This window comes from Nuphar pumila, chromosome 14, assembly GCF_984573655.1.
Source record: "Nuphar pumila chromosome 14, dmNupPumi1.hap1.1, whole genome shotgun sequence".
In the NCBI taxonomy this organism is placed as follows: Eukaryota; Viridiplantae; Streptophyta; class Magnoliopsida; order Nymphaeales; family Nymphaeaceae; genus Nuphar; species Nuphar pumila.
The window spans coordinates 4,853,819-4,875,720 of record NC_143262.1 but is presented as its reverse complement, the minus strand read 5'-3'; the positions used below and the strand labels follow the sequence as shown (position 1 = coordinate 4,875,720).

General features: G+C 36.5%; 1 protein-coding gene across 6 annotated transcripts in view; it reads right to left on the bottom strand.

Moving 5' to 3' along the window:
- The window catches only part of LOC149816142 (uncharacterized), a 235,932-nt gene that overhangs the window by 186,879 nt on the left and 27,151 nt on the right, over positions 1-21,902 (bottom strand). For 5 of the 6 annotated variants that reach the window (XR_016427639.1, XM_089987332.1, XM_089987333.1 and 2 more), the window contains exons 2-9: positions 21,368-21,480; positions 21,157-21,283; positions 20,965-21,063; positions 20,833-20,901; positions 20,617-20,751; positions 20,458-20,523; positions 12,808-12,863; positions 12,508-12,667 (exon numbers count right to left, since the gene is read on the bottom strand). Coding sequence is in view for 5 of the 6 variants with exons in the window: in XM_089987332.1 (XP_089843458.1) it covers positions 12,508-12,667; positions 12,808-12,863; positions 20,458-20,523; positions 20,617-20,751; positions 20,833-20,901; positions 20,965-21,063; positions 21,157-21,283; positions 21,368-21,480 (825 nt within the window). In the remaining variant the exon portion in view is untranslated. Of the gene's footprint in view, positions 1-12,507; positions 12,668-12,807; positions 12,864-20,457; positions 20,524-20,616; positions 20,752-20,832; positions 20,902-20,964; positions 21,064-21,156; positions 21,284-21,363; positions 21,481-21,902 lie in introns of all 6 variants that reach the window. The other variant, XM_089987335.1, reaches the window with a different exon arrangement.

The window sequence follows — 21,902 nt, the reverse complement described above, 5'->3', positions numbered from 1 at the left end:
ATTTTCTCAAAATTCTGAATCTGAACCCATTTTCTGAAGAAATTTCTAGATTTTAACCCCAAATTCTCAGAAAACCCTTCTTTTTGTAAATATTCTTAAATTTTGCAAAATTAGTTTAAAATCCTTCATTTTCTCGCAGTTTTGAAGTTTTATTCCAGAAACGAAAAAAAATATATAGAAAATATCAAGAAAAGAACAAAAAAAATAAAAAAATAGGCAAAAGAAAACACAAAAAAAGGAGTCTTAGAAACCCCTCTTTGGAAATAGATTTTGCTAAAAACCCCTTTTGGGAAAATTTTTGAAAAGAGCATTTCTTATGAAATTTCTTGAAACTTTCTGGGCTCAAATCGTAAGATTTCTAACGGCCTCCTGTTATAAAACAGGAGGTGTAGGGGTCTCTTCCCTTCACCCGTCTTCACCCCATCAGAGTCATGATCTCTTCTTCCCTCTTTCTTCCCCTTCTTACCTCTTCAATCTCTCCTCTCCTCTTCCCCCGGTGCTTCCCATCTAAGCAATTGAAGAAGATCAACTGCAGCCAGAGGTAAGCGATCACCTCCTTCCTCCTTCAACTTCCTGTGAAAATCTCTTTTCGGGTCTTATTACATTTCTCAGTTTTAATGGTGCCTTGTTTCAGTTTTCTTTTTGTTTTTTTTAATCACAATGCATCGGTGGTAGGGTCGACCTGTATGTAGCAGGATCGCCCCACCCATTGCAACATTAACAGAATGGTCTCATTCCCACATTTTTTTCTTCTTCTTTTGTTTTATCTTCTTTTCGTTGTTGAATTTCAGTGATTTTACATATGTCGATGCTTTCTTTATCACCCTGTACAATGGGATTTCAATTTATGTACTGTTTTATTCTGATTTCTCTTCTTTTTCTCGTATTCGATTTCTCGCTTTAATGGTATCTGATTGCATTTTAATTCGCTATGTTTCATTCGTATTGTATTGAATTTCATTATACCTAAGTGTTCATTGCACTTTTAAGTGTTCACGTTTATTTCAAAGATTACCCCTTTGCGTCAGTATGTCATTTTGGTTTATCTATCACATTTTACTCAATTTCAGTTTAGATCCATGTTTTCCCTTTCAGTCCAGTATATTTCTTTCCATTTCACTATTTTTCCACGATGCAAACTCGTCATCTGCGCTGTTTGATGCTACAGATTTTTGCTCCCTGTTTCTGCATTTGCTATTTTTATGATGGGTGGATTTTCATTTTTTTTTGTAATTGTTAATTTTTATCCATATATGATCTTTTCTTTCTAGGCTTGATTTTTATCTTAACATCATTCCTGTCCTTTGCATTTGCTTTTAATTGTTTAGATCGTCTATTACATTTCGGTTTCCTGTTTATATCTGATTTTCTATTGCATTTGACTAACCTTTCAGTTACATTTTATTCATTTTGTTCACAGTATTGTGTTTTGTTAATTTGTATTTAATGGTTCGTTGCATCTGAGGTTTTTCTCAGTTTGATTTTCTGTTTCATCTGATTTTCGATATGTATTTGATTTCATTCTTCGTCTGGTCTATTGCCTTGTGCCCATTCAGCCAACACCAGGTTTCTTTTCTTTTTTTCTCTTTTTTTCTTTGCTCTGAACGATAATTTTTTAGCCCCCTTCTTCATCAGATTTCTTTTATTTTGTGCATAGCAATGATCTTGACATTCAGCAGTATTAACTTGATTCGGCAAATGTTGGTTGAATTTAGCACTTAAATGATCTTCCTGTATCATAAGAGCATGTTGCTAATGATTGCATAGTGAATGGCTGGACAAAGGTAAATTTAGACCTATGTCATTGGCTATTGGTTATTAAATAAATATTGCCTTATGCAGAAATCGGTTTGCACTTACAGAAACTAATGCACAGGAATCAGTTTATTGCTATCAGGAGCAATTTGTGGATTGCTTGAGTTACAAAAACCAAGTCCCATTTGGCTATTTTGCATTCCCAGGGGTCGGTCTACCCTCTTAAACATTCACTGTGTATAACATTTGTTGTAGTATGCCACCAGTCCAAACCTAACTCCACCCTCATCAATGGTTACTGCTCCAATCTCATCCTCTGAGGCGGCTCAATAGAATGTTTGCATCAATGGTCATACAACTAGCGCCAGTGTCTTGCATTCCAGCCGGATATATCTCTCAACCTGCAGAAGTTATCTTCTGAAGAAGGAGAAAAACCTAATATGAGTTGTAAGCCCCCCACCCTATGTGGGCGTTACAGGTTGTAGTCTAGAAGTTAACAAGCCCTTGTTAACGCCAAATGTGATTTGGTTCATCATTCAGGTTAATTGACAAGTCCTTTCATCAAGGTTCCTTTATACAGAAGCTCTGATATGCAATGCTGGTCATTGGAACATCAATATCCTCGGTAAGTGTGGGCTTCATAAACTATATGCAGGGTGTGACAAATTGGAAGGATCTGAAATCTGTGTTGTTACCAGTGGTGTGACAAATAATTCATGTAGAGTACTAAAGTGTAAAGCCTTTCCATCCTGTGATAAAATCATGGTGTTGCCCTTACAAAAATCGGACTTATGATCAACTGTTTAGTAGTCTGCAACACCTCATTTTGCAACATCTCATTCCCTATAGCATACTCCACAGCATTCATATTTCATTTTCTATGCAGTATATATGTCCTGTTCATCTACAGCCTATCCCCCTTCACTTGACCTTATCACCCTCACCTGCATCTGTCTTACCGATACACTCATTAGCATAAGCACCCTTGCATATTTCTTGTAGGTCACCGAATACTCTGCATACAGCTTGCACAGTATACCATCTAAATTCATTAGATGTTTGCATAAGTACTGTTGGCATTTTCCATATACCAGTCATCTACACAGTACTCCATGAACTTGTTGTAGCTTCATAAACATCCACTGCGAGCCTAACTGTTATCTTTGGCCCACTCATATCATTGCTGCGCATGGATATTCACTATACTATACCTTTCATAGCCATTCTTCATGACACTTCTCACATCTCCACTACCTTTTCATAACACCTCATACCAATCTTCGTCAAATATCACTGTGAAAATCCACAACACATCTCCCAAATTTTCTGCATCTTGCTGACAGTTTCACAGCATGCTCATACTTTTCTGCAGTACCACTATCCACTACATCTTACCACAGTAACACTTCCAGCTCCATCATCCCCACTTCCACCATCATCCCCTGCATATGCCACACCCATTCCACTTACCTTCCCCAGCTGTATTTACCCTGTTACTTCCTACACATCTCACTACCCATAGCTACAGTGCTTTTTGCAGCAGTATGAATATACTCTGTCAATGCACTGCAATGTCACCCATCCACTCCTACAACACCATTTGCAGCATATCTCGCTGTAACTTACCTCACTTCATGTCTTCTACATGGTAACCCCTATGAATATCATGCTGCCACCTGCATATGTCTTCAGCACACCTACTATCACACTCACCATTGTTACATTTACTATGCTCAGCACAGCATTTACCCGCTATATATCCACTTAGGTATCCATGCCACTGTCACACATACCTTGTGCCCATACCTTCACACATGCATAACACCTACACTAGGCATCTGTGCACACTCCACCACTCATTAGGTATAAATTCTTCCATTTAGAGGGAATAGGTGTATTCTAACTAACTTAGAACATCATCCATATCTTTCAAACAAGCTTACTTTAGGTTCATTACTGTTTTAGGATAGCACATTTAGGATGTTATATGTATATTCTTATACTCACTCAACAATCAACATGTGATCCCAGTATAGAATTTGTCATTTACCTCGCATTTTTTTTAGTGTGTAAGATATGTGAATGAATATTTCATCGATTGTATCTTAGGTTCAAAATGGTATTATGTAAATTGCTTCCTATACACATCATGTGCTAACTTGGAATTTTGCAGGGATTAGGTAGAAATTGCTTTGTTTACTTTTTAGTTTACGAGTTTGATCTCAATTCAATTCAAAACTTGTAATAGTTAGATATTAATGAAAATATTTACATTTCCTGTATTAGATTAGAATGTATGAGCATGCATATTTTCTAAAAATACTTGTTTTATATCATTTTTCTCTTTTATTTCAAAAATTCACGAATGGGAACACAAATGACACGTGCACCATTCTAATAAAAGGTGATTAAATCCTAAGTTGACGATTTGCATCAATGGTCATAGTCAATGTGTGAACAAAACTTAGGATTTTCATCTTTTATGGAATAACATTAGATCCACATTGGGTCACTTTTAAAAAATCATCATATTTCTAAATATTTTTCTCCTTTATCAGAGTTTAACTTAAAATTAACTCAAAATGTATATCAATGGCCATAGTCAAAATATATTGAAAGTTAATTTCATTTTAAACTCTATAAAAGCACCAAAAATGTGTTTTATTCTTCACTTGAATTTAAATACGATTATTATATCATACATCTTATGACCATAGTCAGAGATGTATTATATTTTCAATCTTATTTCAATTCATTTAAAGAATGAAATATGCTTTTCAAATATTCAAATTTCAAAATTTTTTAATTCATTTCATCATTTAGGATAGAATCACATCATATTTTCAAATTATTTCAATTTTTTTTTCAAAAATCAAGTGATTTTGAGACAATCCTTCAAATATCTTCTTCATTTCTCAAATTAATCTTCAATTCTTATTCATAAATTCAAATTCATCTTCCTATTCTCAATTCTATTTTTACTTCAAAATTAAAAAATTCAATATTCTAATTCAAAATTCAATTTAACTTTGAAATTCTGAATTCATCTCTAAATTCAAAAATTCAATTTCCAACTCAAAATCAAATTTCAGAGTTCAATTCAACTTTGAAATTCCAAATTCATTTTTCAGGATCAAGATTCAATTTCAAATTCGATTCAATATTCAAATTCAACCTTGAAATTTCCAGATTCATCTCCGGATTTCAAAATTCAAGTTTGAAAATCAGGTTTCATTCTCTGTCCTTCTTTCCAATTTCAAAAATCGATCTAGGGTCTCTCAGATCCAATTTCAAGTTTCATCTGGATTTCCATCTGAAAATCCAATTCCATTTCCAAATCCCATCTGGATTCCTCAAATCCAATCCCATTTTCAATTTTCATTTGGATTTCTCAAATCCAACTCCAAATCCAATGCCATCTTGAAATCCAGATTTCAAATTCAATTCAATTCTCAAAATCTTTTTGGATTTCTCAAGTCCAATTCCATTTCTAAATTTCATATGGATTTCCAATCCAATTTCAAATCCAAATTTTAGATACTATCTCAAATTTCCAGACTTCAAGTCCAAATCCATGTTTTCGAGTTCCATATTTCAAAATCCAATTCCAAATCCCATCTAGATTTCTTAAATCTCATCCCACTTTCATTCTGATTTCAAACTTTAAATCTAGAATTTCACTCTATTTTCAAATTCCATCTTGACTTACAATTCTAAACTCCATTTTTGAAATCCATATTCAACTTTCAATTCTTATTTTCTAAACTCCCTTCTTCAAATTCAGGTTCATCTCAATCTTTGATTATTTCAAAACTCAAGATCTATTCTGAATCCTAAAAAATCTAACTTCTCCAAGTCCGTCTTTGAACTTTCAAAAACCATTCATTTATCATATTCTCAAATTTATTTTAAGATCATTTGAAAAATCCCAAAATTTCTAAATCATTCTTCTCGAAAGCATACATTTTTGCATTTGCATTGCATAAGCATGATTCTTTGTGCATTTAGACTTAGAATAAATTCTTAGATAATATTTAGGCAAAGCAAAAAGGCATAAATTCGATCCTTGGTTTAATTACCCTTGGTAAAGGCGCCAGGAACGGTCGAACCTCGTACCGACAAGCGAATCTCGTCTCTCCTCATTTTCCCGCAAATATTTCAAAATGGAGGCGAGTAAATTTTCAAAATCTTTTCAAAATTAAAGTCAAGTGAGACCTTCGCAAAAGAGTTCCTCTCTCTTCTTCCTTTTCTTTTCTCTTCTCTCTTCTTTTCTGCCTTTTATTTCCCCTTCAAAAAAGGGAAATAGAGGCTAGAAGGAAAAGAGAGAAGGATACAAGAGGGAAAATTTTGCGATGATCACAAGCGAAAGGCTTGGTAAAGAAGTCTGCTTATTGATATTTTGATGTAACATATGGCAGATCAATGGTTCCATGTAAATATTTCTCTCTGACATAGTGACAATCCATCTCAATATGTTTGGTGCGCTCATGAAACGTTCAGTTACTTGCAATATAGATCACAGTTTTATTGTCACAGCACATTCTTGAAGCTTGTGTCGCTTCAGCTCCCATGTCAGCTAGCAGTTGTCACAAAAATCAATGGTTGAGTGCCTATTATTGAGATCACCTCCCCAGTCAGCATCAATATAGGCAATTAAATTTAGAGACGATGAAGCAGACAAGAAGAGTCCTCGTGAAAGAGAGGACTTTAAGTATCTAATAATACGCAAAATTGCTCCCATATGCATAGAGGTGGGAGCATGCTGAAACTGAGTAGCTATATGAACAACATGTGTTATATCTGGCCTAGTAATGAAAAGATAGAAAAATGTTCTGATAAGTTGTCTGTAAGGAGTAGGATCATCAAGAAGTTCTCCATCATCAATTCTCATTTTAACGTTGACAACTTCTAGAGTGTCCAGTTTCTTATCATCTGTAATTCCAGACATGGAAACAATATCAAAAACAAATTTAGATTGAGATATCAAATACCCACGAGGGGAATAAGCAACTTCAATTCCTAGAAAATATCTTAATAGACTTAGGACAGTCATTTCAAAATGGGTTTTAAGAAGAGTTTTGATATTTGCAACTCCATGTTTGTCGCCTCCGGTGATGATCATATCATCCACATAGAGAAGGAGGATAATGATGCCTGCATCAGATTTCTTAATAAACAAAGCAATATCAGTCAAACAAGATTGAAAACCAATATCAAGCATAACATGACTAAATCTGTCATACCAGGCTTTTGGTGAATGTTTAAGACCATAAAGAGTTTTTTCTAGACGAAGAGTTTTACCCTTAGGGATACTAATACCAGGCGAGGCTTCCTTCATCCAATCTTCCTTCAAGTTTTCTCACTCAACTCGTTTCTGAAAAGTTAACTACCTCAAACTTCTTGATTTGGAAGAGACAAATCATTCCTTTTATAAGGAGTCAAGGTCTCTTAGGTCACCTTGATGGAACCACTCCCGCTCCACTCGAATTTGTTACGAGAGAAGAAAAAGATGACAAAGGAGTAAGTTCAATTGTGTATGTCAAGAATGTAGAGTACCTCAACTGGGAAAGGAAAGATCAGTCGGTGGTTGCATATATCACTTCCACCTTGTCCCAAGAGGTCCTTGTTGCAATTCCCAACAATTGTACTGCTCTGCAACTTTGGGAAAAATTGGTTCAAACATATTCACAAGTTTCGCAGGCACGAATGGTTTTTCTCAAGAGGGAACTTCAAATGCTGCGAAAAGATTCCATGACCATCATAGAATATCTGAACAAGATGAAGACTATCACAGACCAACTTGCAGTTATAGTGTGCGCGGTGAGTGACAACGATATGGCACAACAGACTCTAAGTGGATTGGGATCTCCCTGCTCTTCCTACCTTTGATGAGTTGCGAGCAAAATTGATCAGTATGAGATGACTCTGAAAGGGTTCTCTGAGGAATCTTACATTCACATAAATTCTCAAGAAGTTTTTGCCACAGGAGTGACTTATGGTAGAGGACAAGGACGAGGAGGACAAGGGCGAAGTGGACACGGAGGGCGTGGTCTGCTTCCCACTCCAAATACGTTCGCTCATACGCAGGGATCAAGATCCATTCCTACTTGCTTCCTTTGTAACAAAAAGGGGCATATCAAAGCGAATTGTTGGCATAATCCAGAGAATAAAGGAAAGGGTCCACAGACAGAAAACAAAAGGAAGTTCTCAAATAATGGAGAGATTAAAGATCTGCTGATATCTGCGTTGTCAAAGTTGAAATTGAAGCAGAGTGATAAAGGCACTTGGTTTGTCGACTCAGGGGCAGTCACTCATGTGACAGGTGATGCAGGTAAGATTTCTAATCCCATTCCTTATTTTGGAAAAAGTAAGATTGTCACTGGAGATGGATCCCACCATCCTGTTTCTCATGTTGGAAAAACTGTCATTCCCATGTCATATTCCACTCTTACTCTTTCAGACGTTCTTCATGCCCCTGACATTAAGAAAAATATTGTCTCGGTTTCCAAACTTATTGATGATAATAATGCTTCAGTTGAATTCACTCTTTTCTCTGTGCAGGTCAAGGACCTACGCACGAGGGAAACATTCGCTGAAGGAAAGAGACGAGGCAATATGTATGTCTTTGAAGAAGCTCCTTGTCATGTTGTTCGCCTTGTCCACCTGAATTTAAAGCCCTCATTAGAGTCGTGTTCATCCTCTTCTGCTAATGTTTTTAGTATTTCTGAATGTAATAAGTCATTCTTATGGCATAGTCGGTTAGCACATTGTGGGAGTCATTTTATTGAGAAACTTGTATCTAATAATCTCATTCCAAAAGAAAGTCTCAATAGGGATGAGAACAGTCACAAATGTTTCAGTTGTCTTTCCTGCAAGAGTCATGTATTGCCTTTTCATTCCATTAATAAGAGAGCTTCAAAACCTTTTGAGATAATCTGTTCTGATGTATGGGGACCCGCCCCAATTGCCTCTGGATCTGGAAGTAAATACTATCTAATATTTGTTGATAACTATTCTCGATACACTTGGATATATTTCATAAAAAATAAGTCGGAAGTATTCTCTTTGTTTCAAAATTTTCTTTCCCTTGTCAAAAATCAATTTTCTGAGCCCATTCAATTTTTCCAATGTGATGGAGGTGGGGAATTCTCATCCCGTGATTTTATTTCTTTTCTTCAAAATAACGAAATAGAAAGAAGGGTGTTCTGTCCTCACACCCCTCAACAAAATGGAATTGCTGAACGAAAACACAGGCATATCGTTGAAAGTGCCATGAGTATGCTCCATGACAGCAATCTTCCCATCAACCTATGGACAGAAGCTTTCCATTCAGCCGTGCATGTGATAAATAGATTGCCTATGGTTGTTCTGTAAAATAAGTCTCCTTATCACTGTCTTTTTGGAACTCATCCTAGTTATTATGATCTGCGTGTTTTTGGATGTGTCTGCTATGTGCATATCGATCAGTCTATGAGAAACAAGTTTCAAGACAAGGCCCAAAAGTGCAGATTTGTGGGATATGCAGATGATTACAAAGGATATAGGTGTTATGATCCCACCAACAAACGCATTAGAACCTCAAGAAACGTTGTCTTTGATGAACAAAATTTTGATCACGGAGCTGACACAACGAATATGCCAACAGAAATTTACTATCCTTGGCTGAGCTCAGAACTTTTTGCTGGCTCCAATGAAGCATGTTTCTCAGATTGTGTGCAACAAGAAGAAGAGGTGTTTGAGAACACTTGGACGTCGGGGTCACAGAATGCAGAGGAAGTACCGGGCAGATATAAAGGCATTGTCTATTCTAGACAGAGACCGACAACACCAAGCCATTCAGATCATGTCTCAGTCGCCAATCCTGCGCCTTCTCATACTCTTGCAGTCAGAAAATCAAACCGCATACGACATCCTATTGACAGGTGGGTTAGTTATAACAACTTCTCTTTGGATCTTCAATTGTTTTTAACTGCCATCAATAAGGACGAAGAGCCCATCATGTATTATCAGGCAGCCGCTTCTATGAAATGGGTAGAAGCCATGAATGATGAAATGCAAGCCTTGCATGAATGTGGAACATGGGAAGTTGTTCCTAGACCACCTGATAAAAATGTTGTCGGATGCAAATGGGTCTACAAAATCAAGTACAAACCAGATGAAACCATTGAACGATATAAGGCCAGGCTTGTAGCAAAAGGATTCACCCAAGAAGCAGGGCAAGACTATGATGAGACTTTTAGTCCGGTTGTAAGAATGAGAACGATTCGAATCATCATCTCCCTGGCTGTTGAACATGGATGGAAGTTGAGTCAGCTTGATGTAAAAAATGCATTCTTACATGAGAATTTGAAGGAGGAAGTATACATGGAACAACCCCCTGGATATCAAGAACAAAATTGTAAAACCCATGTATGCAAGCTAAAAAGAGCCATCTACGGCCTGAAGCAAGCATCTCGCTCTTGGTTTGATAGCTTCTCGCTAGAGATTCACAAGCATGGATTTTCACGTTCCATGCTGGACCACTCATTATTTATTTTTAAAAGCCCGTCTGTGACCACTCTATTATTAATTTATGTCGATGATATCATCATCACAGGAAACTCTGCGAACCATATCTAAGAAATAAAAGACTTATTAGGTCAAAGGTTCAAAATGAAAGATCTTGGAGTTCTACACTATTTCCTTGGTGTAGAAGTTGATAACCAGACTCATGGCTTGACACTCACTCAACACAAGTACACCGTAGACGTTCTCAGCAAGGCAGGCATGAAAGACTGCAAACCTCTGGGAACTCCGAGTGTACTTCATCAAAAACTTAACGCTCATGATGGAGATCTGTGTAATGACCCCACCAAGTATCATAGCATAATAGGAATGTTACAATACCTCACATTCACTAGACCTGATATTGTTTATTCAGTCAATCAAGTGTCTCAATTTATGCATGCGCCACGTACTGGACATATGGAAGCAGTCAAGAGGATCCTGTGATATTTGAAAGGGACTATTGGAGATGGATTGATATATTTACCACAGTCATATGGCCAAGACGAGCATGAAATTAGTGTATATTGTGATGCAGACTGGGCAGGAGATTCTGACGAACGAAGATCTACATCAAGATATTGTGCCTTCATTGGAAGAAATTTAGTCTCTTGGAGCAGTAGAAAACAAAAAGCTATCGCTAGATCAAGCACTGAGGCTGAATATAGATCCATGGCTGCTGCCACTACCGAAGTCACATGGATCAGGCATCTTCTAACTGAAGTAGGAGAAAAGATCTCCCACACTACCTTGCTCTGTGACAATCAAAGTGCCATCAACGTGTCTTTCAATCCGGTACATCACAGTCGTGCCAAGCACATTGAGATCGACCAACACTTTGTGAGACAGAAGGTTGAAGAAAAAGAGATTGAGCCTGAGTTTGTCAGCACTGAGGTTGCAGACATATTTACCAAAGGGTTAACCAAGGACCGCTTTTGGATGCTTAAAAGCAAGTTGTTCATGGTTCAAAACCATAATCAACTTGAGGGGGGGTGAAAAAGGTGCATAGGATCTGACTCAATCCATGTACCCGATCCATGTAACTTGTAACTATTTTTACATTTATCAGGTTTGGATACACCAGACCCGGACCCATACCGTAATGTAACTTAAATATACAAGTTAGGTCACGATTTCATTTTACTGAAATCGTGACAGCCGTAATTGATCTCTCTCTCCCTCTCTCTCTCTCTTCTCTTTCTCAACGCAGATGCAGAGGAAAACTTTCATTTCTCTCCTATTTTGGTGAGGATTAGCTTGGGTCTCGGATCGGTTCCATCTACTAGTCCCTACAATCCTTTTCCCAATATGAGGTGCTTCATAATTGAAGCCCATATTATATAGTCTGAATCATTGAGCTTAATGGGTTTTATGATGACATTTTCATTGTCATCCATTTTTACAAGGGTAAAACAAAAGAAAAGAATAGAGAAAAGAATGAGAGTAAAGGTGGAAGTCACGAGCACTCTACCACCAAGCAAACGCCACCAATCACGAGCACTTCGAATAGAAATTGCAAGAGAGCTTCAACATTTTCAAATTTGGAGTGGCATGCTTCCCAATATACTGAAAACAATTTCAGCTTAATCACCAAGCTCTGATACCATGTAAGGAAATGAGGTCCTCCAAAGATATTCACTTAAATCACCAAAAGTAGATACTCAAAAGAGTTCTACCAAAATACCAACAAGAACACACAAAGAACTACAAATAGGTTCACTCACAAACACCCACTAAAGGGCACAAGAACAAGGATTGAAAAATAGTATTCTTATTGATGTCAATCCATAGAAGAAGCTTACAAATGAGAGGGGGTTTCACCCCTAATTATACACAGCCAAAGGCCTCCCAAAAGAGACATTGGGAGATATCCCAACGGCTAGAGCCGTTGGGCTCTCTCTCCAATGCCGCTTTTGGCTGAAAAGAAACTAAAAATAAACAAAAAGAAAACTAACCTAGTTAGACTATTTACTAATTAGATATTAACTTAACATATATATATACAAATAAGTATGTATATAGTATACATCTACATTTTTAACACCCTCTCCTATATCCAAGCTAGCTTTGGCAAGGAGGGGGGCATTCTGTAAAGAAAAAAAAAAGGAACCTTGAGGAAGTTACATGGGATACATCACAAACATGTATACAAATCAATGTAAAATAGAAAAATGTCATATCAAATATCATTATGGAAGGTAAATTCACCTCAAATTCAGCTTTAGGTCTCAGAATGTAGTTCTGATGAACAAGCCTCTGATCACCAAGTGATAAGTAGTATCTAATTCCACATTGTCGCACCTTTATCCAGTCACTAACCTGAGCTGCTTCACTAGCTGTTGGCGATCTTAGGAACATCTCGATATAACTGGAGAAAAAGGTAAAGCACAATCAGTGCTGACTGCTTTAGAAACAAACACAGGAACTGGAGAAAGAAATAAAGCATCAACAGGCACCACTTTTATGGAAGACAACAATATTGAGTATGGCAGGGACAATCATACTTACTCCTCGCTTCGTGTTTCACTTCCATGAAATGGGAAAGTTGCAAGCAAATCTAGCGGCTGTCACACATAATACAGTTTGGTCATAAAAGGATGCCAATTGTAAATATTAGAAGGTTAGGTGACATTAATGAAATCCAAAACTACATTATCCACATAATAATGAAACATCAAATATAAGAAATGATAATAAGAAAAAACATTGCTTAGCTCTGAAAATAGTAAAAACACCAACATAAAGCATATATGCCTACACTCTTGCAACCTTCCCAATAAAACCTCCACAAAAAGATACTATTAAGTTGTATATATATATTTATAATCATGTAATATGTAAATACCCATTATGGGTATTTTGGTCATTTCAGCCCTTATAATAGGTTGTGCTTATTAGGGGCACATTAGTACTTTTATTTTATTTTATTTTTTTGTCATTTTCTGTTTTTATAGAGACTATTTGGTCAAATACCAAATAGAGTTGTTGGGTTCTTTTTGAATAGTCAACATAGAGTTGACTAGTCAATAGAGCTGTTGGAACAGTCCCACAGTTATATTTATAGTTGTTGGAACAATCCAACAGCTCTATTAGGGGTGACCCCCCCTCTTGTTCTTCAATACTCTTCTAAGCATTCTAACTCCTTTGTGAGTTTATTATGAGTACAATGTTATTATTTTTATTGTTGTTTTTGTGCCTTAATGGACTGTATTGCCCATAGTAGTTGTTTGTATTGCCTACATGTGCACTTTGTGTTTATGTTCTTGTAAGCTCTTGGAGGCTATTGTTTTGCATTTTCGTATACTTTATTACTTGATATTAGAGCCAGGATACAACCATCTTGGCTTTTAATGGTCATTTCGGGATTCTTTGAGCGTAGAGATAAGAGAATCTTAATCCGGTAAGTATTTTAAAAAACTTTTGTTTATTCTTGCTTTTGTTGCCTATCTCATGCATTTTGTATGAGAAAGCATTTGTTTTGAAAAAGGAAAAATTATTAAAAGTTGGTTATTTCTCCTTTAAAATCTTTTTGAGACATTCTTTGTTTCTTGGTTGATCCTAAGCATATGATTGAGCGCTTTTGAATGTCTTTATGTTTTCTTGCCTTTTCAAAATTTGTTGTGTTTTAATCCTTATCTTGGATTTAGTTGAGCTCATATTGGTGTTGTTTTTTCAATCTTGATTAAATAAGTTTGAAATGATTTCAAATTTTTGTTTTTAATTTTGCATAATATTTTTGTGTAATATTCATATGTGTGATCTTAACTCCGCCTGTGTAGTTATACACTGCCGGTCCCAAGCCCGGATAAAGGAGGAGGGTTGCGGTAGGCCTGTGACAGCCAGCATAAAAACTTTGTCATATCCTATGAAAATGAACCAATATGAGAATTTCGTTGGGGCGTTCCCTACTGAGCGACGCGCTGTACTCTCTAGGCCCGGAGGCAGTGATAAATGTGCAAGGGTTGCTAGGTCGTCGCCCAGAAGCGACGCGTCACACCGGCGCCCGGGTGTGGTGTCAAATAGGCAAGGGTTCCCTCACTTTGTTGGACGAGTGGGGGTAAAGAAGTTAGTCCAAGACCATAAAATTAGGTTAGCCACTTGGAACATAGGGTCTTTAACTGGTAAGTTGGTAGAGTTAGTAGATGTTATGTGTAGGAGAAAGATTGATATTTTATGTCTTCAAGAGACCAAATGGGTAGGTGAGATGCCTAATGAGTGGAGGAAGAGTACTTTGGTGCCTTTATATAAGAATAAGGGTGATATACAAGATTGCACAAACTATCGTGGTATAAAACTCATGAGTCATACTATGAAACTTTGGGAGAGGGTGATTGAGTCTAGGTTGAGGAAGGTTGTCATGATATCGGAGAATCAATTTGGTTTTATGCCTGGAAGATCAACTATGGAAGCTATACATCTTCTTAGACAACTTATTGAAAGATATAGAGAGAGGAACAAAGATTTGCATATGGTTTTTATTGATTTAGAGAAGGCATACGATAGAGTACCTAGGGACGTTCTCTGGTGGACAATGATGAAGAAAGGTGTTTCTCTCAAGTACATTAGTATAATTAAAGATATGTATGAAGGAGTAGTAACCAATGTCCGCACTTGTGGAGGGGTGACAACCAATTTTCCGATAACGGTTGGGTTACATCAAGGATCTGCTTTAAGCCCTTTCCTATTTGCGATAGTGATGGATGAGCTTACGAGATCAATTCAAGAAAATGTACCGTGGTGTATGTTGTTTGCTGATGATATTGTTTTGATTGATGAGTCTAGAGCTGGGGTTAATGCTAAGTTAGAATTATGGAGACAGACATTGGAAGCTAGAGGTTTTAAGTTGAGTAAGAGTAAGACTGAATATATGGAATGTCGGTTTAGTAAGCAACGAAGTAGTGATGGGAGTGTAGTGAAGCTTGGTGAGCAAGATATACCGGTGAATGATTATTTCAAATATTTGGGATCCATCATTCAAAAGTATGGAGAAATTGATGGAGATGTAAATCATAGGATAAAGGTTGGGTGGATGAAATGGAAAAGTGCTACTGGAGTGTTGTGCGATCGTAGAATGCCATTGCGGTTGAAGGGAAAGTTTTATAGGACGACTATTAGACCCGCTTTACTATATGGTACGGAATGTTGGGCTGCCAAGAGACATCATATTCAAAAAATGAGTGTAGCTGAGATGCGGATGCTTAAATGGATGTGTGGAAATACAATAAAAGATAAGATTCGGAACGAAGAGATACGTAAGAAGGTAGGTGTTGCACCCATTGAAAATAAGATGCGAGAGAATCGTTTACGGTGGTTTGGACATATTCGGCGAAGGCCTAATGATGCTCCAGTTAGAAGGTTGGAGAAATGGGAAAATATATTAGTTAAAAGAGGTCGGGGTAGGCCTAGGAAGACTTGGATGGAGATGATAGGAAAGGATATGAATGCTTTGAACCTCACCGAGGACATGGCGTTGGATAGAAATGATTGGAGGAAAAGGATTCATGTGGAAGACCCAAAATGAATTTCTTTTTTGGTTCATATCGCTGACCCCAATTGTTTTGGGATGAAGGCGTAGTTGTTGTTGTTGTATTCATATGTGTGATCTTATGAGATCTTGCTTAAACTTGTGTTTAAAATTTCTTTGACTTGCTCTTATAAGAAACTTAAATACTTTATGTATTTGAGAAGTATTAAGATTATGTGTGGTTGGTTCTTAGTGGTTATAAGTATCTTGTTTGTAAATTTGAATTTGTACTCATAATTTTATCCTATTGGCATATACTTGAGATTGTCTTATATTTTACATGCACATTAATGAATAAAGCTTGTTTACTCGTACATAAGTTTTTGAGCATGTTTTCCTCATGTCCCTTATGGGATTTTTGCATTCATCCTTGTGGGATTCATGATCTCTTCTATAAGATTTATGAATGCATTTTAAATGTGTTTTAATGTTAAAATTATTTATTGAGTGATCACTTGTTGGCTTTCTAGTGGCCTTTGGGATTGAGGCATTTGTGCCTTGTGGTTATGATATTTCTTGTCCTATGATCCTTTAGTGAACATTATTTTATGTGTTTATACATCGTGTTGCCTTATATAGGGATTTATGCATTATGTTTCTTGCATCCTTTCTCATTAATAAAACATCATATTTTTATGATTGTATTATTTATGTGCCCTTGTATGGGTTTTGTGAGTTTGCCCCTTTGTGGGTTTAATAAATATATATATATATATATATAATAAAATAAATACAGAATTTCATATAGGGGATTTTCTCTATGCTGTAGGTCTTGACAGCATACACAGGCCCAGACCGGGCTTGTGCATATACTGACAGACCCAGCCGACAGGGTCGGTTGGGCTGGATTTGTTTATTAGAACAAAAAGAAAAAAAACAATGTATATAATTCCTTCGTTTCTCCTTCGGTGATATGTTGTTCAGTTTGACAGGAGGAGTGGGGAGTTTTTAATAGATGCAGATTTTGATGGAAATGAGCAATGTTATGAGTATACATGTAAAATGTATAGTCATGCTTCTACTAGATTAGTGATGCCTCATTTAACATAAGTGTGCGAAATTGAGGGGTTATTCGCGTGCACACATTCGTAGGAAATGTGCATTCGGGGATACCCGTATGGGATGGAGGTAGTACATGTAGTGAGAATGTATATGAAAAAAAAACACATGCTTATGATTGACCTTGTTTTGTATGGTGCACATGCATTTGGCACAATAGTATGATGTTATATAACACATCACTTTGGTTTTGTTGTGTGATGCATCGATGGCCTTATGGATCATCACCGGTCTGGAGAGCCGGGAACTTGGTTGTGTTCTTATATGTTTAATTTGCATCACTTTAACCACACAAGTTGGTAGGGCACACTACTACAATGTTCCCATTGTCCTCACGGGTTGGAGTCCCGTAAGGGTTCCCGCAAGGGAGGATGCGGGTTTTCACTTTACTTTTGCATATGGGGTTGCAAACTTAAAGAATCGACTTTAATAAAAATATAAGAAATAAGAACAGTGTAACTTATGCTCTGGGATCTTCCATCTGGAGAATGGCGATCTTAGAAATTCGGTCTTGGAGAGACTGTGAGGATACAAAAACTCTGTGTGCTTAAAATAGACCCCCTGAACCCGATATTGAGGTTCCTTCTTCTGGCCACGGTTTTAGGGAGAGTCTGTCACTTTACCTGGAGGTGGTATGTTTGTCACAGCTGTGATTGTTATGGTACCAAGGAAGTGGCACTTGTGGGCGTGGGGTGTCCCTTGTGTCCCCGACATTAGATGTGGAGGTCTAATGTTCCGAAGGTGATTCGGTCGAGGGCTAAGTTGGAACCCAGTAATAAAATACAAATTGTGTGCTAAGCTACCCTGGGAACCTAACTTGACCTCGGGGATTTTACCCGTTTGGTGTATCCGCGGGCGATGGGAATTAAAAAGAGGAACTTAAATTGTATGCATTTAATAGGGCATGCATATGGAAACATGAACTTAAATGAAAGAAAATAAGGTGTTCATACATTATACATATATCATGCATAGTTTTGCTATGCATTAGATCATGCATGATCTGTTTCTCTTCCCTGATATATGTTGTTGGATGGGTGATGGATACTCTTTAATGTATGTGAAATACCCTGCTTACTCAAAGTGAATACCTGTTATTGATTAAAGTCTTTACATACTTAAAAGATGTTGCATGAATGTTTAAGTTGGATTGAGTAGATGTAATAATTGCTTTTCCTCAAGGAGAATTGCATAAAATTGTACTTGTGTTCTTTATGCTCATTTATTTTCATTAGAGGGATCTGTACACAGAATCCTTCGGATTTCTGACCTCTCCTTTTTATGGTTTTTCACAGGAGCAGGAACTCAGTGAAGCGACTGGTGTCTGGGCAAGTCACGGGTGTCACACACTTGCTGGATAAATCACAAAGGGACATCATGGCTCTGCTTTTGTTTTCCCTTTTTGTTCATTTAATCGTTATTGCACTCTGAAAAATTCATTTATGCAAGTGTCTCTAGACATATTTATTAGTATTTCAATAAATGAATAATGGTTTGTTTTGGTATGGAAGATAAGTGTAAGCTCTATTGTGGTGTGTGGTTATCCAGCGGTGAGTGAAACTGTAAAGACCCCAGGTCTCTGGGAATATTGTCACATCTAGAAAAAAAATCCACATTTTCGAGGGGCATGAGTTGGGGTCGTTACACGTGTTGGTTCCTTCTCTGGCAGGCCACCTGTGACTACCATCCCCTCTTGTTCATCATTGTTACCGCTGCCTTCTCGACGACCCTCAGCTCACGCAACGGATCTCGCTCACACCCACAATCGAGACATTGATTGCTTACACTCGGAGTCAGGTGTAACCTCCAAGGTGATGTATAGGTGATACAGTCTGCGATGACACGATGGCGTGATGAGATCAAGACAGAGCTCTTTCCCTGACGTTTCGCTCCTGAGGACATGTTGGTAAATTTAGTATGAAGTGTTTCAAAAAATCTCTTTTAATTAAACCTTGAGTTACTGAAACTGTTTTAATAAACTGCTTTTTGGTTTCAACAAATATAATGAGTTGTGAAATCCCATGAACAAATTCTCAATTATTGAAACTGCATTTCGAAACCATTTGATTTCAATAGTTGTGCGGAATTCGACAAAAGAAAGTTTACGTTGTAATGCGCTCAAGGTCCATTGACTTGTGGTTTTAAAAATATCATTTTCCGCTGAAGTACTATTTAAACTCTGATAATCGTATGATTTCAAAGCTTTCTAAACTATTCTAAAAGTTACAAATCCTGGATTTTTTGGGCGTTACAGGGAAACTTCACCATATATATATATATATATATATATATATATATATATATATATATATATATATATATATATATATATATATATATTATATTCATCTACTTTAATCTATGTTATTCTTGTTCAAAATATATTTTAAAATTATTTACATAACTATTTTTTAACTATTGTGTTAAAATGTTTTCTTTCAAAACTATTTAGTTAAGATGTTTTCCTTTATGTAGTTGAAACCTTTGTTTTTGTTCTCTCTGCATGTTCTTAAAGATGATATGGGTTGAGAAAGAAATTTTGTTTTTGATGCATCATTTCATGATGGAGATAGCCGATGAAGGCATTTAGCGAAGATTATCAATGAAGAATTGAAGATATGTGTTTAATGAAGACTTTCGAAGACTCGTATTTTATTAAGACCTTTGAGGACTTGTATTTTCAAACTTTCGGTTATCACACCGTAAGTTTGATGGGGGAGTGTTATATATATACATATGTATGTATGTATATATATGTATGTATATATATATATATATATATATATACATACATATATATATACATACATATATATATATATACATATGTATATATATGTATTTATAATGATGTAATAGGTAAATACCCATTAGGGGTATTTGGTCATTTCAGCCCTTGTTATTGTGCCTATTAGGGGCACATTAGTATTTTTACTTTATTTTATTTTTTCTGTTCTTTTATGTTTTTATAGGGATTATTTGGTCAAAGACCAAATAGAGAGGTTGGGTTCTTTTTGAACTAGTCAACATAGAGTTGAATAGTGGAACAGTCCAACAACTCTATTTGAGACTACCTCTTGTGTATAAATAAGGTTGAACCCCCCTCTTGTTCTTTAATGCTCTTCTAAGCATTCTAACTCCTTTGTGAGTTTATTATGAATACAATGTTATTATTTCTATTGTTGTTCTTGTGCCTTAGTGCATTGTACTGCCCATAGTAGCTGTTTATATTGCTTATGTTGGCTATTTCCAATAGTGGACTTGTGCATTTGCACTTTGTGTTTATGTTCTTGTAAGCCCTTGGAGGCTATTGTTTTGTATTTTTGCATACTTTATTATAGATACAAGGCCACAGATCGCCATTTGTTTCTTCTGTGAAAGTTTTCACTTTCATTATATGCCAAAACTTCATTGCAAAACAAAATACCAAGTGCAACAAGTTATAAAACTGAATTATATAAGTTTTTGTATAAATTGTCACCAAAATTATATAAGTTTTTGTATAAATTGTCACAAAAATTCCCATCAATATTAGACGGAAACAACAATGATTTGTCAAAAGCAAGTATAGGCACCTTACTGCACTTTAGCTTGTAGATTGGCTCCCTAAAAGATGAGACAAAGCTATTGTTGATTCTGATCTGCAAAAGGGACAAAAAAAGCAACCAGAAGAACACAGCCAAAAGGCTCCAAGGAGAAGCATTTGCAGCTTTAACAAGTCACAGCCTAACAACCTGTGCATGGTTAAGGTCCGGTTCAATGTAATTTCTGAACAATGGGAAGATGCTGTGGACAAGGCTTTCCAATGAACACATATTTCCAATATCGTTGTTGACTTTACTCAATAGACTAAAATGAACACCACCAACCTGAACCATTTTCAGGTAAGACAATAAAATATCACAAGAGTTCATTTCAGATGATAGAAACAATACAGCACTCAGACTTACAACTGCAACTCGAAAATCCAGCAAGTCTTCCAATGATGGGTGTAATGCAAAAACGCCATCAATAATCACCTACAGATTTCGTTATGAATCAGAAGAAAAACATAGAACCACAGAAAAAAAAATACACAATACCACTCCAGATGAGCAACTATCCAACATCCTCTGCCCAACACGTATCTTCTTCTGAAAGTCAAATATAGGTACTTGTGTAGCATTTCCCTTTAACAAATCCTGTTTGCAATTGCATACATGTATGGCAGCATGAGCAAATTGTCCTTTTTCCAGTAATAACAATAGATAAGAGTTTGAGGCATAGTTAGATACCATAAGACTTGTCCTTAAGTCCTGAAAGTTTATTGACTCCAATTCATTTCCAACATCGAGTTCATTCTGATAGTCCTCCATTGATATGATAAAACAACCAAAGACCGATGCTATCTTCTTTGCTAAACTTTAAAAGGCACAAAAACAAATGCATTACATCCTAGTAACAAACAAACAACTAAAACAGACAAAACACAGATCCAGCACCTGCCTAGTTTTGCCAGAGCCACTGGGACCGCCTATGCCTACTGTGACAAGACAACTCTTCTGTCTTCGAAGCTCTTGAATGGCTTTAACCAGTAGATGGTATCCCAAGTCAAAAGACTGTCCAAAACCCACAAGAAGACATTAGAGGTAACAATGAGAAGTGCACTTTATTTGCTAAGTGCTTGAATTTTTAGACATTAAACATAATTGAAGTATTAACCATTGAATGAAGTCAAGCACAAATAGCAGACATGTGTGCATGCATGTGCTTGCACACATATGTATGGTATGTATGCATGCATAGACTCATGTACTAAATGTATTATGAAAATTTACATACAAAAATATGTATTATATACATGCCAAAAATATGTATTATACACACATATGTAACTACATCTGAATGTTATTCATTTACTTGTTACAATTAGGTCAGCAAATATACAAGACCAGTTGACTTTTTATTCTGGTAGCTAGTTGGACAATGCGTGGTAGCATAGAAACATGGCTAGATCCTGTTAAAAATGTAAATGTATATA